Source organism: Electrophorus electricus, chromosome 4 (genome assembly GCF_013358815.1).
Source record: "Electrophorus electricus isolate fEleEle1 chromosome 4, fEleEle1.pri, whole genome shotgun sequence".
NCBI classification, from domain to species: Eukaryota; Metazoa; Chordata; class Actinopteri; order Gymnotiformes; family Gymnotidae; genus Electrophorus; species Electrophorus electricus.
In genome coordinates, this window is record NC_049538.1 from 23,723,047 (window position 1) to 23,748,866 (window position 25,820).

The 25,820-nt window shown below is 37.8% G+C and overlaps 3 protein-coding genes and 1 long non-coding RNA gene across 6 annotated transcripts; 2 read left to right on the forward strand and 2 right to left on the reverse strand.

The window, feature by feature from the left end:
* Window positions 1-275: 275 nt before the first annotated feature.
* si:dkey-88e18.2 (interleukin-12 subunit beta) lies at window positions 276-3,855 on the reverse strand. The gene is made up of 8 exons (XM_027015123.2): window positions 3,833-3,855; window positions 3,459-3,540; window positions 3,126-3,347; window positions 2,347-2,449; window positions 1,518-1,684; window positions 1,288-1,421; window positions 1,070-1,189; window positions 276-464 (listed from the first exon to the last, which is right to left on the reverse strand). The coding sequence occupies exons 2-8, from the start codon at window positions 3,538-3,540 to the stop codon at window positions 369-371; spliced, it is 924 nt and encodes a 307-aa protein (XP_026870924.2). The 5' UTR covers window positions 3,833-3,855; the 3' UTR covers window positions 276-368.
* A 7,675-nt stretch (window positions 3,856-11,530) lies between these two features.
* Window positions 11,531-16,921, forward strand: utp15 (UTP15 small subunit processome component). 2 transcript variants are annotated; one of them, XM_027015153.2, is made up of 13 exons: window positions 11,531-11,651; window positions 12,024-12,130; window positions 12,226-12,318; window positions 13,266-13,450; window positions 13,607-13,785; window positions 14,056-14,181; window positions 14,263-14,398; window positions 14,517-14,598; window positions 14,701-14,856; window positions 15,040-15,141; window positions 15,551-15,684; window positions 15,809-15,867; window positions 16,073-16,921. In XM_027015153.2, the coding sequence occupies exons 2-13, from the start codon at window positions 12,041-12,043 to the stop codon at window positions 16,285-16,287; spliced, it is 1,557 nt and encodes a 518-aa protein (XP_026870954.2). In that variant the 5' UTR covers window positions 11,531-11,651; window positions 12,024-12,040; the 3' UTR covers window positions 16,288-16,921. The 2 variants fall into 2 exon arrangements, with proteins under 2 accessions (XP_026870954.2, XP_026870953.2); XM_027015152.2 differs by having other exon boundaries at window positions 12,040-12,130.
* Window positions 16,922-17,381: 460 nt separating this feature from the next.
* Window positions 17,382-20,462, reverse strand: LOC118241189. Of its 2 annotated transcripts, none has more exons than XR_004775891.1 (2): window positions 20,306-20,462; window positions 17,382-17,800 (listed from the first exon to the last, which is right to left on the reverse strand). It is a non-coding gene; the product is annotated as an uncharacterized LOC118241189 (long non-coding RNA). The 2 variants fall into 2 exon arrangements; XR_004775892.1 differs by having other exon boundaries at window positions 20,273-20,462.
* A 10-nt stretch (window positions 20,463-20,472) lies between these two features.
* Window positions 20,473-23,922, forward strand: calub (calumenin b). The gene is made up of 7 exons (XM_026999440.2): window positions 20,473-20,564; window positions 21,166-21,423; window positions 21,536-21,729; window positions 21,806-21,972; window positions 22,183-22,243; window positions 22,340-22,539; window positions 22,846-23,922. The coding sequence occupies exons 2-7, from the start codon at window positions 21,203-21,205 to the stop codon at window positions 22,948-22,950; spliced, it is 948 nt and encodes a 315-aa protein (XP_026855241.1). The 5' UTR covers window positions 20,473-20,564; window positions 21,166-21,202; the 3' UTR covers window positions 22,951-23,922.
* The last annotated feature ends 1,898 nt before the right edge of the window (window positions 23,923-25,820 follow it).

Genomic DNA, 25,820 nt, shown 5'->3' on the forward strand with positions numbered 1-25,820 from the left:
TATATCTTAAATTTGCACTTGCACCAATGTGTAGGTCACGTTGCTTAATAAAAAAAATTATTGTACAATTAATTTTATGCATATTTATACATATAATGTTTTTGGGACAGAAATGGTACCTATTTGGTGGAATGGCCCAACTGCTAACAGTAGCAGAGCAGTGTGGATCAATGCACAAAATGAATTGATGTGATCATACAGTGACTGGTTTTACTTTCACCCTGGCAAAAGCAATACAAATTCCCAGAAGAACCACTCATTTGATTGAATCCCCAGTTAAAACATTGTAGATTCTTAAGGTTCCTTGAAGAAAAATAAAGCTTTTCATTACTGAAAAATAACAGTGAGGAACAAGAAGAAGAAATCCATCATATTAAATTTGGTGTCATTTCCTGCTGTGACAGCCTTTTTCTCTTAGCCTTATTCTGTTTAGTTCTTTTCTTGTTCTTTCTTCTTTTACAAACCTAAGGAGAAAAAGACACATCTTGTACATTTCTAGGGGTCTGAACATATACACAAACCTCTTTTTTTCGACACTTTGCTCTGGTGAGGAATCACAAGCTCACTGATGCAGTTCTAATATGACATTTACTTTTCCTCTAAATCATTTAAACTCTTTTAAAAACAAAAGCATCCTTCTGAAATACAGAAGAATATCAAATTAGCAATCTTGCTAAATGTTAAAATTGTTTCAGTTGAATTTAGGAGATAACTAATTTGAGATTGTTTTAGGTACATGGTACCTCACTCTTCTTACATTTCATGAATTAGCTATTTATTAATTAGTCTGTTCTGCTGCATATCTGTAATAGAAATAAATCTGTATAATGCTTTATAACTGAACAGAGAAATAAGGATTCATTAATGTTCTCATATGAACAGGAATAAATAGACAGGATATGAAAAAAAGACTTTTAATAGGACAAAAACAGTGTATATAAATGCATATGTGCAATGCACACTCACACAAAAACACATATATAAAAGGGGGTATTCAGAGATGGAGGGGGACAGCAAGGTAAGAGACAGAAAGGAAGAGTGGATGTAGAAGTGACTATTAGTGAGATACATTTTTCCATGGTGTCCATTCACTCCACTGAGAGAGGAGAAGCGGGTCTCGGCAGCGAACCCTCAGCTTGCTGACATCCTCTGGCACATGCTTGCCATTGACCAAATTGCAGGTATTTGTCTGCAAGATCAAAGAAGTACATTCAGGTTAAGGATGTGTTATGCATATATTTATGTGCTTATGCGGTGTGTTTGTGTGGGAAAGAGAGAGAGTAGTACCTCTCCATTGCTTCGCCACTGGCACTGAATTTCATTTTCAAGAGGGTAGTAACTTGAGGGTGAGGCCCAGGTGTCTGGAGGAGTTAGATCAACCACCCCTTTGGCCACAGAGAATTTAGGACAGCCAGGCTTAACTATAGAGACAAACCCAGCAGTGGTCAGATTTAGCCAAGCACAGCCATGAGGGTCACAGAAAAGAGAGGTCACCCTCAAGCACTCTATACACTCACTGATGTCTCGGAGATAGAAACTGTGGCTGGTTCTAACATAGTAGCCTGAAGATGAAATGGCTTCCCCTACCACCACCAGACGTGTTTTCTCTTCCGCATAAGGATTGGTGGAGTGCATCAGGTAAAAGACACCATCTTTAGAAGGCTGCACCCAACTGTTATTATCCCTAGAGAGAGAGAGAGAGAGAGAGAGAGAGAGAGAGAGAGAGAGAACAAGTTGTTTGTAATATGACAATTGAAAGTAATTGCAACTCTGTTTTTACACCTCTAACCACAACGAAACAGCGTTTCCATGCAATGTAATCGGCTTATACACCATTTCAGAGCAATACTTATTGTTTTTAACCAAAGTGAATAACTTACAATATGTTAAGAAAACACATATTTCAAGTGAAAAGAGTTTATCCAACTGCAAACAACCTGTTTGCAATGTGCACATTGCAGGTATTTGAAACTCTGCTCTTTCACTTCTGCCCACTACGAATAAGCGTTTCAAAGCATTCTAACTGACTTATACACTGTTTCAGTGCAAGGCAAATCGTTTTTGACTAAAATGATAAACCAGTTTGTAACTCGTATTTCAAGTGAAAAGAGTCTATGCAGGGGAGAACAAGTTGTATGTAATATGACCATTGAAAGTAATTGCAACTCTCGTTTAGATAGATAGATAGATAGATAGATAGATAGATAGATAGATAGATAGATAGATAGATAGATAGATAGATAGATAGATAGATAGATAGATAGATAGATAGATAGATAGATAGATAGATAGATAGAAAAGTATTTATTTATTTTGTTTGTATGTGTGATTTTTTTTGTGTCATACCGTTCATTACGAAGTCTGAAATCATAGAAGCCTGATATGTTCATTCTACAGGAAATGCTGTAGCTGCAGTTGAACGTTTCAGATGTACATGTAATATGTGAGCCTACGAGAAATTAAGTCATTCATAAAGTGTTGTTAAATTGAATTAAAACAAGAACTAAGCAAAATAATACTTGCAATTCATTATTCAGTACTTAACGGCCCTCCCCCATTTTTAACAATGGCAGTGCTCTAATTTGAGTACAAGCTGAATTAAAGCTTGTCTAGCAGCAAGTTGTGGTTTGCTGACACTGAGGTAAAATGAAATTATGTTTAACTCGGCACATGCCAGTCATATGTGAAATGCGCCACTCACCGAGGGGGAATATGCTGATTGCCTCTTTCATGGAAGCCTAAGATGCTGCTAGATATTATCATATTGTAATTAACCCACATATTTGTATATGCTTATCTTTTAATATTCTATTTCCTGGGGGGAAGCCAAGAAGCAGTTTTTCTTTATTAGATTAGTATATTATGATGCTACATATACTAGAGAAGAGCATTTAATTCTGTTCAAGAATAGTTAGTTCTTAGGATTTATATTTGTTACATTTTTAATTCCATTTTTAACCACGGCTTTCAAGAAGCCTACTCTACAGCAATAACACTTATAGACTGGTCTGACAAATAGATCTGTTGTGGTTAGTATTCATATTTCTTCTGTTATCATTTATTTTATGATGGCATGGATTATGTAAACAGTTGAATTGATTAGGGTGTACGGTCCACTCACTCACCGGGAATGTCCTTAGATACGTCGAGCAGGATGTACGTGTAATGCAAGACTTCATCATTGTACCCGCAGGTGTAGTTCCCAGTTAGGTCAGCATCAAAGTCGTGAAGGGTCAGCTTCGTGCCATTCTCAGGTCGCTTGACATTTCCATGCTTCCATATCACAGGTAGCTCAGTGGCTGTGTGACAGTTCAGTGTAACGCTGCCACGTCTCTCGCCTAATGTGACTTCGCATTCAAAAACACGGAAATAGATACGCAAACACAAAGTCGAAAACCAATCAGGCATACAGACTCTATAGTTCATTTATAGCCGATGTATGCGGAGCATGTTCTTACATTTTTTAGGAAATGTGTCGACAGCTGGCACTCTCATGGTGCACAAGCAGAGAAGGGAGATTAACTTCAACGTATAACTCATCTAAAGAATAAATATAGACATTAGAAATTATGCAGTGGTATGAGAAACAAGCCGTTAGACCAATAATTTTGGGGTTACGGTATCTTACCCTTCATCATTCTTGAAAAATAATTATATTTAAAATTATTACTAAAGAAGTATCCCAACCATAGCCAAAAATATTTTAGAATTATAAAGTACGCGAAGAATACAATATTATCTGTAACCACTGATCTCCCGCAGTGAATGCTCATTTTGTACCTCTAACAATTCAGTCGCGCCAATGATTGAGGCTCTCTACCTGCAGACTTACCTTTTGCGAAGTTTTTACGTACTGGCCAGTGCCAGTTTCGAACCCTCAAGCGTCCTTTTTATCCAAGAACTCCTACACAAACCGCCGGCGTGAGAAAGGAGTAGATTTCCCCTATGCATGACATAAGTGCTAATACTCAGGATTTTTGTTTTTGTTCTGACAGAAATTACTAATAACTGCAGTTATCTAACGCCAAGAATGTTGAATTCACGTGTGTGAATCGTTAACAAATTGTTTAATTCTGTGAATTTTGTCTGTGGGATACATTGGATATAACAGATATTCTGAGAAGTACTAAATTCTGAATGCAGACAATTAAACTTTCTTTCTCGTTTTATTGGGTAACACTGATATTTAGAATACAAGTAGTTAGTGACAAGCTAATTAAGATACACAAATTAATAAATAAACACTGATATGAATAAACATTGATATGAAGAACTTTGGGGGGGTATGTTATTGTCATGTATTTTTTGTAATGTCATGGATAAATTGGGGGTTAAATATGGTGTGTGGCCATGTTCAAGGTAATATGAATCAAATTATTTAATAAAAGGTCGAAATTGGTCAAAAGGTGAAATTGAATTGTCATTTCTATGCCACAATTTAAACGTGATCTCTGGCACAAGCCTGCCCATCCAGACTCACTGTCTGTCCAGAACTGTCTAACATGTTTTTGGAATGGTTGGCTGCTCACATGCATCTTTCTATCAATAGGTCACTAGTTTCCACAGTATGATATAGAGAATATGATGAAGGAATTTGTAAAAATAAATAAATAAATACATAAATAAATTATTTTATATATATATATATATATATATATATATATATATATATATACACACACACACACACACACACACACACACACACACACACACACACACATACACATACACACGCTATATATATATATATATAAAATCTTCTAAAAAGTACAAATTTAACAAAAAGCTTAACAAAAAAGAAAAAGAAAAAGTCTGAATGAGAAAACATTTAATTACTGCTAATCGAGTCCAAACCAAATACTGAAGACTGAAGAGCTGATATCTATGCAAATGCTCGTGCATTTGACATTATAGGGATCTGCCAAAATGATGCATCAGGATTAATAAAAGGGTCTTCTTGTAGTTCTCAAACCTACTGACTTTAACATCCAGTGACACAAATCAATTTGTTCATTCATATTGAGGCACAATGGGGCTGTGAACACCTTGGTACATCTGGAAAGTCCAGGGGATTCCCCCCCCCCCCCCCCCCCAACTGAAATTATGGCTCATTTGCAAAGCAAAGCCATTATGGCGGAAATACAGCAGCTCAAAACATGCCACTATAGACAGATTGTTGACCATACTCAGATGTTTTATCACTTTCCTTATCACTTCTCACCATCGTGTGTTAGGTTTCTGTCAAACATATTTAAAGACACAGGGGGGAGGATATTTATGCATTAAATGAGGAGGAATTTTAATGGTCAGCTACTTGGAATTCCACCGTAGCAGGGGAAAGAATGAAAGAATTCTAGATAACTCTGTTTATAGTCAAAGAGAGAAAGAGAGAGACAGAGAATGAAAGAAAGAATAAATGGGTGGGCAGTTTCAGTCAAAGTTAATGAGTTTAAGAATGACTAAATGGCCACAGGGTAATGAGTAAGTAATTATTAGTCACCTAAGAGAAATTACAAATATCTTTAGCGTTTTTATACTTCAAATGCCACTTCCTCCCCTTTCCACCCCTCTACAGTCTATCATTTTTTCACTTCAACACATTCTCACTTCTGCATTTTTTATGTCTACAAAAGCTATTTTTGTGCTATGACTAATAGCTAATATTACGATTCATTCAAAAGTCAAAGTGAAGCTTCTTGTCCATAGAGAAGGTTGGACATTATTCTTCTCCATTCACCTTTCCTCCGTGCTCATCACTTACCCGAAGAAGGAGACATGGACAACTGGTGAAAAGGACACTTTTCAGGTTTAACATACAGATGGCTGTCTGGGAGATATTGCAGGATAGACCAAATGTTTGGGCATACTCTGGAAATAAACCAATGTATCAATATATATGTGACACATTGGCTCAACAAGTCTCAACATGTTCACAAAAGACAGGTAGCAGATGGGGCATTGAGCATCTTAAATGCATTACCAAGCACTGAAAAGGTGCCAGTATTTTAAAGTCATAGAACTGAGACCTCTCTGGTAGATGCAGGGTTCCAGTCTGCTCTCATTACCCTTTTAAAAAGCCTCTTGAATATAGTTTTCCTATTCTTGGGACTCATTTCCAGATAGGGGTTCAGCAGTAGAGGGATGCAAGAAGGTCACCGGGAGCAATGCGAAAGGAGGGATAAAGCAAGCATACTCACCTTTGCAGATTTATCTTTTACCAACAGCAAGCAGTAAAAGAACATGGACATTGCATCAGGAGTACGTGTCAAACTGTTTCAAGAACTAATGCCTACTGGTTAACGTACTGCTACATGGGGCAGTGGTAGCTCAGTGGTTAAGGTAATCCTGTAATAGGAAGGTTGCCAATTCAAGTCCCACCACTGCCAAGTTATAAAAGTTTAAAAGGCTTTATTGTCATTTCAGCTATATACAAGTGTACAGCAAAATGAAACAATGGTGCAACACAAAACAAGTACAACAGACAACACACTACGCGAGTGCAAATAATACAATACAGTATTAATACAGCAATAATACCATAATACCACTGATGGGCCCCTGGCCAAGGCCCTTAACCTTCAATTGCTCAAGTTGTAGTCAGTCATAATTGTAATCTTAAAAGGATAAAAACATCAGATAAATGCTGTAAATGTACATACAGTGGCCATGCTAAAAACTTCAGTCAGGTCATTGTTAGTTTGTGGAATACAGCACTGGGGTGGAAGCACAGCACAGCTTAAGGCCATTGCAGTGACTCTACAATAGTGACGCAGGGACACTTCAACTTCAGACTGGTGAAATCAATATCAGGACCCAGTGAAACAGCCCAGTATTAAACCAGAACTAACAAGGCCATGTAAGCCATGCAAAGTTATATATGCTACATGTTAGTATACTAACATAGGTTAGTCAATATTTAAAATGATATATCTCTCTAAAAGGATATTTTATTTTGAGTACTATCCTGAATACTGTGTGGAGACTTTATGATGATACAATGGAAGAAAATTTCAAATGATTTGACTTTTAAAGCTATGCCTTTCTATTCCTATATTACCTAAATACTGATAGGATAATCGATATTAATAGTAGTAGCTGTGGTAATTCAAGTAGTCAGTGCCACTTATCTAGTAGTCATCAGTAGTAGTAAGTATAGCTAACCTGAATTACCGATACTGTTCATAGCTATATTAATGTTATCTTAGAAGGATAACTAAACAATATCAATTCTATTTATAGTATAAGTATAATATAAATAATTCTAAATATAAAAATGTAATGATAAAATATAGTTCCCATATATCTTTTTACAGTATTTTCACAATTCCTAGGATTGTACCATTCTGGACTGGGATCAGTGTCATCATACTTGTGATCCACTAGAGTCATTCCTTCTTGGGATCCCAGCTCCAAGTGCTTCTATCACCATTGGGAAAACTTTTGAGTTACACTTCTATATTCTTTCTATTACATTTTTCAGTATTTTATCCATAATTCACTTTACCCCCAGAAGACTCAACAGTGAGGCCAGCATTGCAGCCCCACCATGCTCCAAGCTCACCTCTTTAAACGTAAACCTACACTGGCCTCCCTGGTGACCAAGACCATACCCAGCCCCACTGATATCATTAATGTCTGCTCAGTTCCATATGGGCTTTTGCAGTACACCAACTGCAAACATGTTCATCTCCCTATACTTATCCACTGTGCTGTCCCGATGCAAACAATCACTTCCTAACCCGTAAAATCCATAATGGCCTCAGTGCATGCTCAGTGCCACTGGATCCATCTGGATCTATCATATTACACAATGACATTACACAGTCCACTCACCTGCCCAGACCCCAGGCCATGTACCTGAAACACTAAATACCTCAGCTTTTTGTCGTTCCTAAATTCCCAATTTACTGGCTTTAAATTTGTAAATTCAAAAAGAAAATAAAGATGCAGATTCAAGAATTAGTTGATAATAGCTTGTCCTGTCCTTTATAGCAAGTTAAATAGAACATGTATTTGAGGCACCCTCCAGAGACTGTCTAATGGCTACACAGGAGTTTAATTTTTAATATTAATTTATAATAATATTAATTTTTGCATAATTGCCCCACCTTGTTTATATATTGATCTTTGATGTTTCCACCATTATGTCCAATGCATACATCATTTACCATTATGCAAATTGATATTTAATACTTATACAAGTTGGAGTTTGGTACCTTTACATTCTAATAGGAGACTTTTTTTTTAATGACTGTGTAAAGTGTCTTACATCTTACATTTGCAAGTACCATCCTGTGCCTGGTGGAGGGATGATGTAGTTTACACTACAAAGGCTTACCCAGAGTCCTTTGGTCCTTTGCAAAAGGCCTCTACAGAGGCCTCTACAGAGGCCTCTGCTCTGTAACACAGATCATTTTATACAGATACAAAATCTCTCTAATACTTTATATTTTATGTTATCAATATTTCTAATTAAATGTTTAAACGCTTTTTTTTCTGTAAACACTCTTTTCATTACCTCACTTTCCACGTTTATAATGCATTTCCCCAAATTGCCTGTGTTCACATCCACAAACACTGACTAGGCCTTTCAGTTACTTCTGATAATTAATTCACAGCTACCCTTAGTTTACATTGTCTAAAACCAAAATACATAAGCAAAGAAATGGCAGACTTGACTACAAATTCCTTAGCAAATTCTTATCTCTACTGGCCTTATATACACTGACCACCCAGTTGTCTCACCTCAGCTACCAAGTCTGCATACTTCAGCTTTTTCCTTTCAAAAGCTTCATCAGCTGCAATCTCAAATGTAATTGTTAATTCAGAGTACAACACCAGCATAGTTAAAGCAATACACTAGGATCTTCACCTATCCACTGTCCAAGGTTTTTGCAGGCTTGGAAGGATGTCATAACTCACTCCAAGCAATTTTATTCCACAAATCCATCACCCCAACTCTCACCAGATGATTCTCCACTTCTCTAGATTGTCCCAAATAAGTCCCTGGTCTTGATTTTCTTGTGATGCTCCTGTTGCACTATGTGTTTTCCTTTTCCTGTTTGCAAACAAAACTAGTAAACATTCATCTTTTCTCAGGTGATGTAGCCTTATTAAATGCCTTCCACAAATCACCTGACCCAAACCCTGTTCTTCTGCTTTGCACATAGGTGATCACATCCCTATGCTCTAATGCACTTTTGACTAACTGCACCACCACTCATACACTCTCTCCCCGCCTACATCTCATTTAGACGCTCTAATTATCAGCTGCATCGCCATTGCAAACTCTAACAGTGAATTTACAACAACCCATTACTAATCACTGCATAGGCGTAACATGAATACTTTCAAAATAAGCTTTAAGCAGCCTAGTAAACCTATGCAAAATCCCAAATTATCCCATAAGAAGAACTCATAGGCCAAAACTGTTCACTACCCACAGAATCCTTCTCTTTTCACTATTTCACCTTCTCTTTTCACTATTTCACCATTTCACTATTCCACCATTTCACTGCGCGTTATACTGTGTATGACTATGTACGTGACGAATAAACCAAACTTGAACTTGAACTTGAACTCTTCTGGAATAAGAATACCCCCTGTTCTTCTCCAATCCTTTGGGATAATTCCTTTCTTCCACACTTGACCATCATCTTCCATAAAACCTTCAAGACCTGAGGTGTATTTTCATACATGACTCCATTAGGTCTTGGTGCAGAACCTGCCTTTGCTAGACACACCATGTCCTGAACTCCACTCAACTTTGGTGGGCTGACATCCATTTTCCTGTCATCCACTGGTGGATGTCTGCTGCCAATTCCAGCTCCTTTTCTTTATTCTGTTCAGCATCAAAATGCTCCTCTAAGTCCTTTTTCCAACTTTTAACCTCCCAGAGTTCTCCTTACTAAATAAGGTCTTCACAAACTTAACGCGACCACTAAAGAAGGCTGCCCTAGCAGTTTTTTTCTCCTTTCCCTCAAGACCGCTGCTCTCCTCAATGATTCCAGCAGTGTCAGCAGTCAGAACGTGCCCTCACTTTCCTCCTCTACTCACCTCCAATGCTTTCTAAGTTACCTTAACTCTTAAATGACTATATATACAAGGTCTGATATATATACAAGGTCTGATATATATACAAGGTCTGATATATATACGAGTGTCTGATATATATACAAGGTCTGATATATATACAAGGTCTGATATATATACGAGTGTCTGATATATATACAAGGTCTGATATATATACGAGTGTCTGATATATATACAAGGTCTGATATATATACAAGGTCTGATATATATACGAGTGTCTGATATATATACAAGGTCTGATATATATACGAGTGTCTGATATATATACAAGGTCTGATATATATACGAGTGTCTGATATATATACAAGGTCTGATATATATACAAGGTCTGATATATATACAAGGTCTGATATATATACGAGTGTCTGATATATATACAAGGTCTGATATATATACAAGGTCTGATATATATACGAGTGTCTGATATATATACAAGGTCTGATATATATACAAGGTCTGATATATATACGAGTGTCTGATATATATACAAGGTCTGATATATATACAAGGTCTGATATATATATGAGTGTCTGATATATATACAAGGTCTGATATATATACAAGGTCTGATATATATACGAGTGTCTGATATATATACAAGGTCTGATATATATACGAGTGTCTGATGTATATACAAGGTCTGATATATATACAAGGTCTGATATATATACAAGGTCTGATATATATACGAGTGTCTGATATATATGAATGTGAGGAGGCCAGACTCAAAAGGCAATCTGCCCTTCCTTTCTTCTGCATCCCCAACAGGTTGGCCAACAGAAACCTCAACCAGTCTGCTTTGACTGGTCTACAAATAATTAAAATAGCAATGGGAGAAGTTAGAGTAACACTGACTTAATGCAGCCCCACTCTCATCATTTCAAATGCACTGGATTATCTAATCAGAACAATGTTCAGATCCTGCTTCTTTTTATACAAAGCTTGTGTGAAAGCCTTAAAATAATTAGAGAAGCTTACTCCATATCATATATATATATATATATATATATATATATATATATATATATATATATATATATAATATATATATATATATATATAAAGTTTTGATTCAATCACATCTGCCTACCATAATTAGATAAGGCCTTCCTGTAAAATGTATGAAAATCTCTGAAAATAACATTTTCTTTGAGAATTCTGAGTAAATTCTCTACTCTACACAGTAGAGTAGAATTCGTATTGGAAATCTTTGAAAGAAAGATCTGAGCCTCTGCAGTGTCTGCACAAGCAAACACATTTGTCAATATGTCCGAGCCTGCGAGAGGAAAAAAGAAAAAGGTTTCCCGGTGAAAAGAGCATGAACGACAAGCAATCTATATAATTCCGGGAATGGACAATATATGTAGGCTACAACACAGAGCAGCTTGTACGCGAAGTTTTCAATAAAGTTTGTGCAAAACGGAAGTACCTTGTCCAAAATGGCGGTATCCTTGTGGCAATAGAAACAACGTGATAGATTAACACGTTTAACAGAGAAAACAAATAAAGAAAACACGTTCTGCACAAGGAGGAAACACTTCAGCTAATATTCTCCGGTATTTTCCCGTTATGTCGGTGGTTGTTTAGATTACTTAAATGCTAGGTACCAGACATTTGTTAAATCTAGACAGAGCTTGATCTATGCTAGCTAATAGGCACGACTGTGATGTTCATAATACCTTGACAGTGGCCTAACGCTGATGATTTCAGTAGCCAACATTATTCCTATAGTCTAAATACGACTGTAGTTTGAGTTGTTCGATGTTTTGTTCAGTTAGGAGTCAATAGTTTGATCATTTCAAAACTTTTTATGGGTGAAAATGTAGCTCTGAGTTTTATTGATATGCTGTTACAAACCCTTGTAAGCATAGCGTTTTTGTGTTTTTTGGTAGATTGTACAAATTACAATCTAAATGTTTCTAAATTAGAACCTCTGGTCATTAGGATGGCTTCGTTTAAACCTACTAAAGTTCAAACTTATCCAAAGTTGGGAGAGAAGGTGACTGAAGATGCACTCTACTGGAAAAACTACAAGGTATTAGGCTGTATTAATGATGTTAACAAATTAACTTTTGTTGATTAAAAATATTGGTTGTGCTGGGGGTTTGAACGAAGGTGTTTCTGTTTCAGGCTCCTGTGCAGATAAAAGAGTTTGGTGCTGTTACCAGAATTGAGTTTTCTCCACTGCCACCTCATAATTATGTAGTTACAGCCTCTACCAGAGTAAGTCTCTCTAGATGCCTCTTGCTCCCTGTATGCACGAAAATGTCTTGCTGTTATTACAATGAGCATAGCTCGAGGGGGGGCCTTGAAAGACCTTGAAAGGCATGCTATGTACAGCATCCTGTCAGTCTTGCTGACCACTTACAAACCCTCGCACAAACACTGGTTATAGATCCAACTTATTTGTTGACAAATACTAATGTTATAAAGCAGATTTGGCAAAACCAAATAAGCTGTGTTCATATTGCTGTGCTTCAAGGAGCAATATGTCATTTTCACAATGATTTTTCTTTACATAATGAACTAGCCATTATAATGACACCTAATGATTTAGGTGTTTCAGAGATTCGGTACTAAATTTGTTTTAAGCATGGTGGGCTCCACATGGGGCCTGCCCTATAGAGCAAAAACTGGTTCATTTGAGGACTACAAAGCAATTAGATTTTTCATCTCATGTGAGCTGCACTTTATAGAAATATATATACAAATAATAATCACATTTGTAAATATATTTGATTTGAATGAACAGACCTGACTAGAAATAGTATATTTATCAGTCATATTGGGGCATGGAACTCTATTAGAGTCCTGTCATAGGTCACAGTTTTAGGGTTAGTTTTTAGCTATCCACAGTAATCATGTAGCAGCATATACACCCATGTTTTCATTAGCCATATTAAAAAGAATAGGTGGTTTTGTGTAAACCTTTTTTTAGCAACTGTGCTAGAAGGGAAGTGGCTAGGACTGCTTTACCGGTATATGTGTACAAAGATAACTCAGTCTTGCCACTTGCATGGGCAAACACATTTAGAAGAAAGAAGGTGTTAGGCATGCAAAGCCACTGCTGAAATACTTGACATACATTTAACCATCACATACTGAACACGGATGCTTTTTGAAATGAGCCTGAGATAGTTGCCAGTGCTTTCAGAAGTGCTCTCTTCCAGATCCAGGTGTATGGACCTCACTCTCAGGAGCCCCTACGGAGCTTCACCCGTTTCCGGGATACAGCATATGGTGGAAGTTTCCGTAGTGATGGAAAGCTGCTGGTGGCAGGAAGTGAAGAAGGGATCATAAGACTCTTCGACATTAGTGGCCGAGTGGCTCTCAGGCAGTTCGCGGGTCACTCCAAGTATGACCACGTGTGTGCGGGTGTGCAAAGTGTGAATAGAGAGTGTATGAGTGGCATTTGGGTTTTTTTTTTTTTCTTCCTGTGAACAGAAACTCTGATGAGATGTGGTATCTATTTTTTGCCCCTTGGTTCATACCTGCTTGTTTGTTCTTTCAGGGCAGTGCATGTTGCATCATTCCTGTCTGATGGCTTTCGGGTAGTGTCAGGGTCTGATGACCTTTCGTGTCGCATGTGGGACGTAGCCAGTAGTACAGAACTGAGCTCTTATACTGAACACACCGACTACATTAGAGCTGCAGCTATCAGCAGGCTCAACCCAGACCTCTTCATTACCGGTATTGCTTACTCGGCCCATCAGTCTCACTGATTTCACTGTTGGACTGCTAGGATTTTATATATTAATTATTTTGTGAGTTTTCCTGAGTTATATTAATTGTTTCCTGAGTTTAACACTATAAAGTAATAGTGAAAATGGTCTTAAAGATAATGGGGGAGGGATCATAGTAATAGGGATGATTATATTACAGAATCATTGCAAAGTTATGTTTTGGTATGTACACTAAAATATGTTATACAGTTGAGCTAATGATTGTCCTCCCTGACAGGTTCATATGACCACACGGTAAAAGTGTTCGATGCGCGTTTAGGGGGTAGTGTAATGACCCTGCAACATGGTCATCCTGTGGAGAGTGTACTGCTTTACCCTTCAGAGGCACTGCTAGTATCCACAGGTAATCAATAAATGATATGAATGAATTGATGTTCTTCAGATAACTGATATAGAAATAGCAGAGATTTAATTTCTTGAACAGGAGGGCGGTATGTAAAAGTTTGGGACCTGCTGAAGGGAGGCCAGCAGCTCGTCTCTCTGAAGAATCATCACAAAACGGTCACATGTGCATGTCTGAGCACCACAGACAACAGACTGCTCACAGGCTCACTGGACAGGTGAACGCCTTGCATTAGCATTCATGTTTGTTCAAGTTTTGTTCTTGTTTTGCCTTGTGGTTAATGACCATCATTTTCAGTAATAGGGTTACGTTATCACATCATCCCTTTTCTCCAGGCATGTGAAAGTCTATAATTCCTCCTACAAAGTTGTTCATAGCTTTGACTATGCTGCGTCCATCCTAAGCCTGGCAGTTGCAGTAAGTAATGCACTCTGAACAAACATAAGTACCTAATTGGGTACAGAAACACCAGTGCACTTTGAAGACTGTTAATGTAAATAAGCGTGTATGTTCCTTTAGCCTGAGGATGAAGTGGTGGCTGTGGGGATGACCAATGGCGTGCTGAGTGTCAGACACAGGAAACATTCAGAAGACAAACAGGAAACGGTTGGCAGAAAGAGACGAGGTCCAGCATATCGCATGTTTGTCAAGGGGAAAAATTATGTCCCTAAACAGGTATGTTTACTAAAGGAAGTATGCTTTCAGATACAAAATTGCTTAAAATAATCTTAGTATCCTAGTTCTCATTCTATTAGTTTTTGTCTTTGGTTAATGTAAAATATGCAGCACCTGTGCTGGAAGCAACACTTGCAGAGCAGAGTTATGTTAAAAGCAGCTTTCTCATCTTTATCACTTCAGGATGACTTCGTAGTCAGTAAAACAATCAAACAGCATCTACAGAAATATGACAAACAGCTGAAGAGTTTCCAAGTGTCTAAAGCACTAGACACAGCACTGCAGGTAAACGTGTGTGCACTTACACACACATGCATGCACGCACACACACATGCACACACAGCATAGTGATTTTAATAAACAGTAATAATTTGTTGAATGTTGGTTCTCTGCTAACTGTTACCCTGATTGCTTCTCAAAGCTAGTGGTGTTGAAAAATCTTTCTGAAATGTATTTTACAATTGTATGGAAACAAGGCTTATAATGCACATGTATTAAACTTCAGCTCTTATATGCAGTAGTCATTGTATTTGAAAACTGAAGTGACTCACTGTGAGGCTTGATGAAGAAATTCAGGGGTTAGCTAACCTAGGGGTTTAAGCTGGTACTGAAGGTACTTTGCTAAGAAAATGGTTGGAAACCCCTGAATTAATTGAATCAAAAATGGTGACACTGTGCGTGTGTGTGTGAGAAGACATGGAAGCGCTTCAGTAAGCCAGACGTGACCATAGCAGTGATGATGGAGCTGAACCGCAGGGGAACACTGAGGAACGCTCTAGCAGGTCGAGATGAGAAGAGTTTAACCACGCTTCTCCAATTCCTCCTCAAGTAAGCATGTACACAAACACAATCACACAAATATGGCCACATCGACGCATCTGAGATTTAGATATGTAAATTAAATATATACATCTTCACATCACCACCTATTTCTGCTGGATTGTTCTTTCAGGCATATCACTGATTCACGGTTCTCTCGCCTTCTAATGATGGTGGCAGACATAATCATCGGTGAGCATTTTGTCCCTTCCTGTGCATAAGTGGTATGACTACTTAAACAACCTCTACCTCAGCACTTCCATTTAATCCTATTGTGGTGCCTTCAGTTTAAATTGCCTTGATAAGGCCTGTTGTGGTTATTCTAAAAGTCGTGTGTGTGTGTGTGTGTGGTGTGTGGTGTGTGTGTGTGTGTGGGTGTGTGTGTGTGTGTGTGTAGAACTGTATTACCAGGTCATCCCCCAGGCTCCTATAGTGGAGCGGCTGTTACAGCGTCTGATGGAGGTTCTGGGGCGTGAAGCAGAGCTTCAGCAGGAGCTCCTGCAGGTCCTGGGTGTTCTGGACACACTCTTTGCTTCTCTGACCCCCAGGAAGGAGGTGATGGGCCCCACAGCCACCCCCATCATGCAGGAATCACAGTTACAGGCTGCCTGACATGGACCATTAGCCTTGATTTGGTTAAAGCATCTGAATGAGGCAGTACTGAACTAAAGTGAAGCAATGAAGCCACCTGGCCTGCATACAGATTGTGACTTGGAGTTCAAGGCCAGACTTGGCCCATGTGGCTAAATATTAGAACATTGTCAGTAAACAATTACTGTGCTTGTTCAGTATTTTAATTATATTTTCAGAATGTCAACCTGTATTTTGTATGTCCATATAGAACAAGAGTTGTTATGAATCATGATGCCTGGTTGTGATTTTGTCTTTACTTACAGAATGTATTCCACCTCAGTATGTAAGACACTTTGTCTCGCAGAGTTTGTGTGTAATAGTTGTTATACAGTTATGGCGAAGTTTAGATTTAATATGTTCTGTGGAAGCATATGGACAAGAAGCTGGACTGGCAGTCTTGGGTGTTTTAATACTTTTCCCAAACATTGTACAATATCATAGTAAAGTGTCCCTCTTAGCATTTACACTGAAATTGAAAATTGTTTTAGTATTGCACTGCTTTGGGGTAAATTGGATAAATGCCTTTTAATGTTCATTAAGGGTTATACTCACTTTTCATAGCATGTGTCCCATGTTACACAATATTGTAAATTATATATTAAGTTTTGTAAAATTTCAAAGTAGTGCACTTCATTTTACATGCACATTTAAGTAAATGAGTGATTTATTTTTAAAACATAACCTATGGTTGAATCGCACAGCAAAGGCTAATGGACAATAGCTAGATCATAGAGGCAGAATCCCAGAAGGATGCATGGGCTCCAGTCTCTCAAGTCCCGCGGGAGGAAAGAGTCACCAGAAATTGGCTTCTAGAGAGGAAATGAAAGTTGGACTGTCTTTTCATAAAATATGCTGTAGTCACAATTTTCCATCTTTACCTAATTGCGTCTGTAGGTTTCGATGTGCACATGTACAGTGAATGTGCTTGTATATGTAAGATGGAAATATAACTGAAGATGAACGGACCAAAACTGAAAAGACCTAGTGCAGTGAGTTATCAGACTAGGTTTTTTCAGTTTCAGTCTGTTCATCTTCAGTTATATTTGGATCATAGATGACTAAGGATACAATCATGTGTTTCTGATCATTTTTAAAATGATTTAATGGTCATAAAATAAAATCAGTTTCCATGAAAACTACTTCACCAGACACTTTAAAGTAACATTAGTTCTGATGGAAGACCATTTTCATCACTTGAAGAAAAAAGAAACACCAACGGTATGTCATAATTATAACTTACTGCCTCATAATTATGAGATGGTGAATCACAATTGAAATACTACATCATAATTATGACTAAGTCATACTGATGAGATGAAAAGTCATAATTATGAGATACTAAGTCATCATTATGAGACAGTCACAAGGCCGTAGTCGCAGCACATATTGGGTGGGGTCACGCAATGTTAGGAGCTGTCCATGTTCCCATCTGTTCTTGATGGCACACATTGTACCCCCATATCAGCACTGCTGACTAGCTAATGTCTCTGACCTGCAGGAAAAGGTAACGTTAACATCAATACATCATTTTGCGCTGAAACTATAATTGTAGAAATAAATATTTTACTAAAAAGTGTCAGCAACTGCATGAAGCAGAAACAAAAATGTTTGATGAAAATGGGCCAATTTGTGAAAGGTATCTAAATCAATCAATCCTGACGTTAGCCATCATAGCTAAGTCACCTTGAAAGTTAATGAGCCACACATTCATGCAGCATCTAACAATGGTCACGGGCACATTCAACTAATATTAATGTTTTTATATTTTGTTATATTTGTTAGAAATCCAATGTGAAATCTCAGTTATGTGTCAGTCATTGTAGCAATGCATGCGAACGTGTAGAGAGAGTAGCATCTTTATTGTATATTCATATAATATCCTGTGTAGCTGTACCTGCTTATGATAAATGGCATTATTATTGTTAGTCTGAAAAAATTAAGTAGATTTTTATTAGTCAGCATTTGTCAACTTTTTATTGCACTTATTGTTTGAGACCTCATGTATTTTGTACTTCCAGGTATCAGCATTGATCCCTGTATTCTACAGTATTGTAGTTCATTGATATGTTCAACTCTAACCTACTGTACTGAACTAGGATATATTCTACAAGTAGATGACAAAGGACAAAGGACTGCTAAATTCCATAAATATAAATGTAATTCACAGTAAGTCACGAATAAGAGGAAGGGTGGCAATGACATTTAGCAGTTTTGGGCAACCTCAGACAAAAGGAAAGCAAGCTCAGATGATTGAAGTCAGATGATAGACGTTCAGAAGAGAGTTGTACAAGAGTTGAGTCATTTTTTCCTGAAATCATAATTACCAGTCAGATAGGAAATGGTCAATAATCCATTCCTGACAAGATATATCAGTAGTTTACTGATAATATTTTTCATGTTCACTGGTTCATTTAAAGTAGAGAGAGAGAGAGAGAGAGAGAGAGAGAGAGAGAGAGAGAGAGAGAGAGTATGAGGATGCTGTGAGTGGGAAAAGGAACAAATATTGACAGTGAAGATCACATAATACCAGTACACTAGTCTCATTCTAATATAGACTCCTGTTAGCCTTCATATATGTATCAAGATTCTTTCTTCTCACTAGTTTAGTGATGGTGTTTCTTTCCTGTCCACTCTGGTTCATTAACAGTAAAGAGGGAGAGGGTGAGAGTATGAGGATACAGGACAGGGACAGCAGGTGATAAGGAGGTGAATGAGAAAAGGAGCAAACATTGATGGTTAAGACCAAGTAATGACATCATAGTCTCATTGTTAATTTAAGATATATAAATTTAAGATATTCATATCATAATAATAATAGATTAAAAATAAATATGGATGATAAAGAAAAGCCCTAATTTTAAATTAAAAAAGCATTAAGACTAATAAAGTAGCCCCCCAGTGTGTGTGCATGGTGGAGGGGGTGGTAATTAATAAAACAAATACATAACTGAAAAGAAATGATAGGGGAATAGATGACTGGAGAGCAAAAGATGTACCACAGGAAAGGAAGGACATGGGGAGCAGAGAACAGATGACTGGAGAAACAGAGCAGACCTGGAGAGGAGAGGAAAGCTGAGTAACACAGAGAAGAAATGATTGGACAACAGAGAAGAGACCTAGAGAGGAGGAACAGAAAGCAGAGATGACTGGGGAGCATGGGAGAGCAAAAGATATGACGAGAGGACTATATAGGACCAGAGGAGTGGAGAGAGGCCTGGAGAGGAGAAGATAAGTTGAGAGGTTACACCAAGAGGAGAGCAGAGCCGATGCCCGATTCCCACCCGTAAAAACATCAATTTCCTAATCCCTGGTCACAGTATCTGGACTTGTCTTCCGGACTTGCTGTGTGTGGGGGCATGTACATGATCGACCAAATTGTAGTGTGCGAGAAGGCGGGTCCTATAGATTGGTCAAACAATGCAAAATCTGCTGCATGATATATTAAGACTGTAGAAAGAGATGTCAAAATAAAAGTCAAATCCCGGCCGGGCACATGTCCGGGAAAAGGTGGAATTATGGTCAGCCTAAATTTATATATTAAACATCTCTCTGTAGATAAATTTACTAAATCTAAATTTACTAAATCTTTTTTTACTTGTTTAGCATTAACCATGTAACCCCCCCATAAAGTGTAACATTCTCAATGCTTGATTGTAAGCAATGAAATAATTTCCACAAATAATTTCGCATAAATGAAAACTACAAAATAATCATGGTTATACCCCTTCTCTTTTAAACTCAAATTTTAAACTTTTTAAAAATTTTAAACAGCTGAATTCATGTCAAGTGTAGTACAGTCCTGGAGAAATTAGCTAGCTTTTCTCTCTCTGCACGTTTGTGCTAAGAAGGAATGACCGAGTGACTGAATTTGCACCCCAAATGACATTACTGGGCTACATGAACAGTATAAAGCCATAGACCATTAAATGAACAGCGTAGTCGGCGTGAAAACCCGTTAACTGACGTTGGCGTTGGCGTTGGCGTTCCCAGCGCTCACCTGCAACAAACTGCGGTGAGGGCGATGTACACTTGAGTACGTGGCAATTCTGAACCACTGACAAAATCCATTTTTTCTGAAGTGGACCAATGGCGACACGGCATGAAGCATGACACCAGAGGCGGCACAGAGCTGTGCCGGCAGCCCGATTGGCCATCGTTCGCTTCGCCAAAGGAAGTGCCTCCAAAGTTCAGAGTTTACATCCGGAAAGGTTTTGTTCACCACCGGCTTGCAGCAGAAACGTTAGCTAGGGATACTGGTGAGTTAAGTCAGAATTGATTTAATTTTCCTTATTGTAATATTAGCCTTTTAAATGCCCGCATGTAATATATATATATATATATATATATATATATATATATACACACACACACACACACACACACAAAAGTGTATGTATAATGCTCTTATATCGATAGATAGCAAATTAGGAATTTAACGTAAGTTGTGAAATGCCGTGCGATAACCTCAGTTTACCCTGTCTGAAGTAGCCAGCTAGCTAGAAAGTGGCTCACGTTTTTGTGAATGAATAAGTCCAGTATTGCGCAATATAGCATTATGTATTTACCATAATTTATCTTAAAGCCAGTAGCTAACAAGGATGGTAGTAGGCGGTTTTTACAAAGCTTGATGGGCAACAACTGGGAAAAACGTAAGCTTAGAAATCTTTATATCCTTAGAATATTATTATTTTTATTTTTTTTCTTATTTGACAGTCACATGTTTTCAGTGTTTAATGGGAAAACGCTAGGTTTTATGAAAGGCTCACTGTGTATTGTGATTATTGCTTATTGGTAATGAATAATGTTTTTAACCCTACCTTGACCTACTCAGCTAACCCAATTATCCTCCCTCCCCAGACATTTAGTGTTTGAACAGGAAGTCAGAAGAAACAGGATGGAGTTGTGGCCACTCCTGTTTTGTGTCACCCTTTGTGTCGTCCACATCTCAAGTAAACCAATGGAAAAGAAGGACCGTGTGCATCATGATGCTCCTCTCAGTGACAAGGAGCACGACGATGAAGAGAATTTCGATTATGACCATGAGGCCTTCCTGGGCCAGGAGGAGGCTAAGACCTTTGACCAGCTGACTCCAGAAGAGAGCAAGGAGAGACTAGGGTATACACTCCCAGCACATCCATGCAGACAAGAGAATTAAAACGCCGTGTGTTTATGGATACCTATGATGATAATTCCTCTGTCTGTCCCTGTCCCTTATCCCCTTCTCCAGTATAATTGTTAATAAGATAGATGAAGATCATGATGGCTACGTTACTGCTGAGGAGCTGAAGAAGTGGATCAAGCATGCACAGAAGCGCTGGATCTATGAAGATGTAGATCGGCAGTGGCAAACTCACGACCTCAATGCAGACACATATGTGTCCTGGGAGGAATACAAGAATGCTACATATGGCTACATTCTTGGTGCGTGGATATGCATGTCTGTGAGAGAGAGTTAATGTGGTTTTTATCTGGCTGATGGTGGTGCATGTGTGTGCAGATGAGTCGGATCCTGAGGATGGTTTTAACTACAGGCAGATGATGGCCAGAGATGAACGTCGTTTTAAAATGGCTGACAAAGACGGTGACCTGCAGGCAAATAAAGAGGAATTCACAGCCTTCCTTCATCCGGAAGAGTATGACTACATGAAGGACATTGTAGTGTTGGTATGTCTGAAAGAAGCACTCACACACACAGGGTAATTCTTTCGTAAGCGCCTCTAAACTGCAGACACAATGCTGTCTTATTTGCTGTGCATTTGCCAGTTGAAGAGAGTTCCTTAGGTGTATGGTTAAGCTTACAGTCAATGTTTGTAGCCCCTGCTGATCCTGTGTGCATTACTGATGGCTAACGATTTTCCTCTTACTGGTTCTCAGGAGACCATGGAAGACATTGATAAAAATGGAGATGGTTTCATTGATCTTGAAGAGTATATTGGTGAGCGGAACATGAAGGTGGAAAAAAAAAAAAGTTTCTTTATCTCTGTCACTCTCTCTCTCTTACCCACCCACTCTCTCTGTCTGGTTCAATCAGGTGATATGTACAGTCAGGATGGGGATGCCACAGAGCCAGAGTGGGTGAGGACAGAGAGAGAGCAGTTCACTGAGTTCAGGGATAAAAACAAAGATGGGCGGATGGATAAGGAGGAGACTAAAGACTGGATTCTGCCCTCAGACTACGATCACGCAGAAGCAGAGGCCAAACATCTCCTCTTTGAATCTGACACAGACAAGGTTAGACTGAAGATTTCCCAGAGCTTGGCCCAAGCTTTTCAGTGAACAGTAATGTATTCTACATTATAAAATAACACTTTATTTTTTGTTTGTTTTATCTAGGGAATATATTCAGCTAACATTTAAAGTGAATTTCAAATTATTTGCGAGACTTGACACTATAAACATGTTAAAAAGAAAAGACACATTGATAAGTCATTATTGTAGTTACAGAAGGTGGAAAATATAAATACAGCATATACCATATGCAGCAATATATATGCTAGCTAATATCTGTGTCTGTGTGTGTTTGTGTTCTGATTGTAGGATGGACAGCTCACTAAACAGGAGATTGTGGATAAATATGATTTATTTGTTGGGAGCCAAGCAACAGATTTTGGAGAGGCTCTAGTAAGACACGATGAGTTTTAATATCTACTTTTTTGCATATGAAAAAATTAAAATGGGCTGTAATTTAATTCATAATTAATTGTGTACGATCCCAGTTGTGAAAACTTTCATACACAAGGGTTTACAGGCATTTTTAAAACATTTTTGTAAAAGGAAGTTTTCCAATATCCTCTAGTTAGCTTTTATCTCAAACATTTATTCCTAAATAGTAGATGCTTTTTGTCTATTTCAATGCACTGAATATTAAAAGTGTTTATATGTTACTGTGCAGAACAGAAGTCTGTGGAGTATTAGAATTTCTCCATCAGCACATGATAACTGTAGGAAGATTTTTTTGGGTTTTTTTGTAACCATGTAAGCCTTATGGCATGTTCTATATATGGCATGAATTACCCCCACAGGCAGCCTGCTAAAGGTCAGTTTCCTTTACGCTGCAGTTCATTTGTAACTACAGTTAAGTTGTGGCTATGGTGCATATTAAAATACAATTACTCAAAATGTAAGTATTATTTTTGTAAGCTACATTTCAACTGTTCTTAACCACTACATACAGTTTTGAAACACAGGTTTAAGTATGACAACATGTAATGCAGTATATTGAAGCAGTGTTGCTTCTGTCAGGAACTCACTATTTAATATTTAGATGTATTGTTCAAGAGTTGATGAATTTATCTGTTTCTTTCTAATTAGTCTTGCTTTCTTAAGTGCCTTTCTAAGGTTTTCAAACCTGCACTTCAATTCCCAACGATCAAGAGATTTTGGAATCTTTTTTTTGTTTGTTTTTGTTTTTGTTTTTTTTATATAAACTTTGTGATAAAGTATCACACTACCTGTGTCACTAAACTAGACTTGGATTTCTCTCCACTTTTGAATATACTGTACATATGTATAAGTCAAAATGTAAATTGTGTTCAGTACATTCACATAGTGTAAATACAGTACAGGTTTTGCAACTTAGTTTTTCACAATAAAATTTTTCAAAAAGAAATTGAAGAGTTTCTTGTGGTTGTGTGTTGATGTAGCACTTTACACTAAAGTTACATTTAATTTCCTATCATCTGTAATGTGACAATTTAAAGTGCAAGTGTTTGGCCTTACTATAAGTCATAGAAAATCACTGTATACTCGGTTGTTATAAGCTGATTCTCTTGAATAGTATGAATTTATAGCAAGTGCCAAGTACTGCAACACTGAAATGAGTGATACTGCAGCCCATTCTGTCTTGGCACTGCTTTGCTCCCTTTCTCCCATTATGCAGGTCCAGGGCAGAACTCACCTTTCCACTGTGGTTGTATTCTTATTGGTAAATCAGGCAATGGATAAATTAGGATACATTTTCTTCCACAACTCTGCATTTCTTAACCATCTCTACCATGCAAAAAAATGGGCATCCTATCTGACCATGGCTCAGTGGTAGAATTATGAACACAAATGGGCAATTGAAATAGTTAAGATTAACTCAGGAACCAGCATGATAACAGGGAAAAATTGTTTAATCTTAATTATTTTTCCATTATTGACCATATTGATTCAGACTCATTCAGAGAGCTATCTGTATGTGGGCCTTTCCAGAAGATGAGTTCTTGATCACCAGTGTCTTGTTTAAAACTGCATAACTTGCTTGGTTGATCAAGTTTGGATGGTTGTGTCTGAATTATTTGCTGCTAGAGCTCCCAGGCCAGAATGGCTTGTGGCTTGTTTATTTATGTCTGGGCTGAACACAACTGTCTTGTTTGCTCTCCTCTTGGCTCACCTGGACTAGATCTCTTGACATGTCCAGACGTCTCCTTTGGGAAACTATCTCTGAAGGTTCAAGACATTTATTGGGTACATGAGGAGCAGGCAGAGTTACTGTCAAAACTGTGATGTCAATAAAGAATTACATTTTTCATTTTAGTTTTTTATTGACTCATAGAATACTGTTGTTAATATTCCAGAATGCTTATTTTGCATGTACTGTGTGTGGGGATACTTTCTGGCCCCTGTGAACACATTTTACACTAACTAAAAACACTAAACAGTTATGATGTGATTTAATTCATAGTCAAGTCAATTTGGATTTTTTTCAAAGAGCTTAGACAGGTTCAACAAGGGGGCAGACAAGAGAACAACTCGAAGTCCAATAGGAGGGGGAGTGTCCAATAGGACACTCCAATAGGAGGGGGAGAGATGCTTGTGTCCAGGGGATCATGATCCATCCCTGTTTACCTTGGGAAGAGATGGCTGTGGGGTGCATTATGGGAAGAAGGCAATCCAGTGGTGGCAGTGTGTTGCTATTGGAAAAGTTCTACTGGGTAAACTTTGATCCTGGCATTCATGTAGATGTTATTTTGATATGTACCACCTACCTAAACATTGTTGCAGACCAAGTATAGCACTTCATGGAAATAATATTCCACAGTGTAAAAATTGTTCAGGATGTGCTGGAAAAGCAATTCTGATCCATAAAGTTCCCATTTCAGAACTTACAGGACCTAATGGATTTGCTGTGAACATTTTGGTGCTTCATACCAAAGAACACCTTAAGAGGTGTTAAGAGTCTATGCCTCAATGGGGCACAGCAGTTTTGGTGGCACAAGGTGGACCTACATTAATAAAGGGACATCCATACATATCTGGGGAGAATTCTACCATCTACATGTACAAGTATAAAGAGTTACTTGCCATTAAGTCTAAAAGTTCTAAAATAATACATGTAATATGATGAAATGAATAAATTGATATAGATTTTTGTCATCATCAAAGAAAATGAAGGTATCATAAAGGAAGTTTAATCAATGGATAACTTACCAGCTGAAACCATCTTAGAGTCTTTGCAAACAAGATTAAGAAATGCAAACAACATGTAAACTTGTAGGCCGTTCTGACAATGGTCATAGCAAACCCAGCTG

Coding starts and splice junctions, on each gene's coding strand:
- si:dkey-88e18.2 (XM_027015123.2), bottom strand. CDS start 3,540: ATGAGTTATACGTTGAAGTTAATCTCCCTTCTCTGCTTGTGCACCATG. Junction 1,190..1,287: donor AGTGGCGAAGCAATGGAGAG/GTACTACTCTCT, acceptor TTGATCTTGCAG/ACAAATACCTGCAATTTGGT. Junction 465..1,069: donor AATGGACACCATGGAAAAAT/GTATCTCACTAA, acceptor TTTTCTCCTTAG/GTTTGTAAAAGAAGAAAGAA.
- utp15 (XM_027015153.2), top strand. CDS start 12,041: ATGGCTTCGTTTAAACCTACTAAAGTTCAAACTTATCCAAAGTTGGGA. Junction 12,319..13,265: donor TAGTTACAGCCTCTACCAGA/GTAAGTCTCTCT, acceptor GCTCTCTTCCAG/ATCCAGGTGTATGGACCTCA. Junction 14,399..14,516: donor CTCACAGGCTCACTGGACAG/GTGAACGCCTTG, acceptor CCTTTTCTCCAG/GCATGTGAAAGTCTATAATT.
- calub (XM_026999440.2), top strand. CDS start 21,203: ATGGAGTTGTGGCCACTCCTGTTTTGTGTCACCCTTTGTGTCGTCCAC. Junction 21,424..21,535: donor GAGAGCAAGGAGAGACTAGG/GTATACACTCCC, acceptor CCCCTTCTCCAG/TATAATTGTTAATAAGATAG. Junction 21,973..22,182: donor TGAAGGACATTGTAGTGTTG/GTATGTCTGAAA, acceptor ACTGGTTCTCAG/GAGACCATGGAAGACATTGA.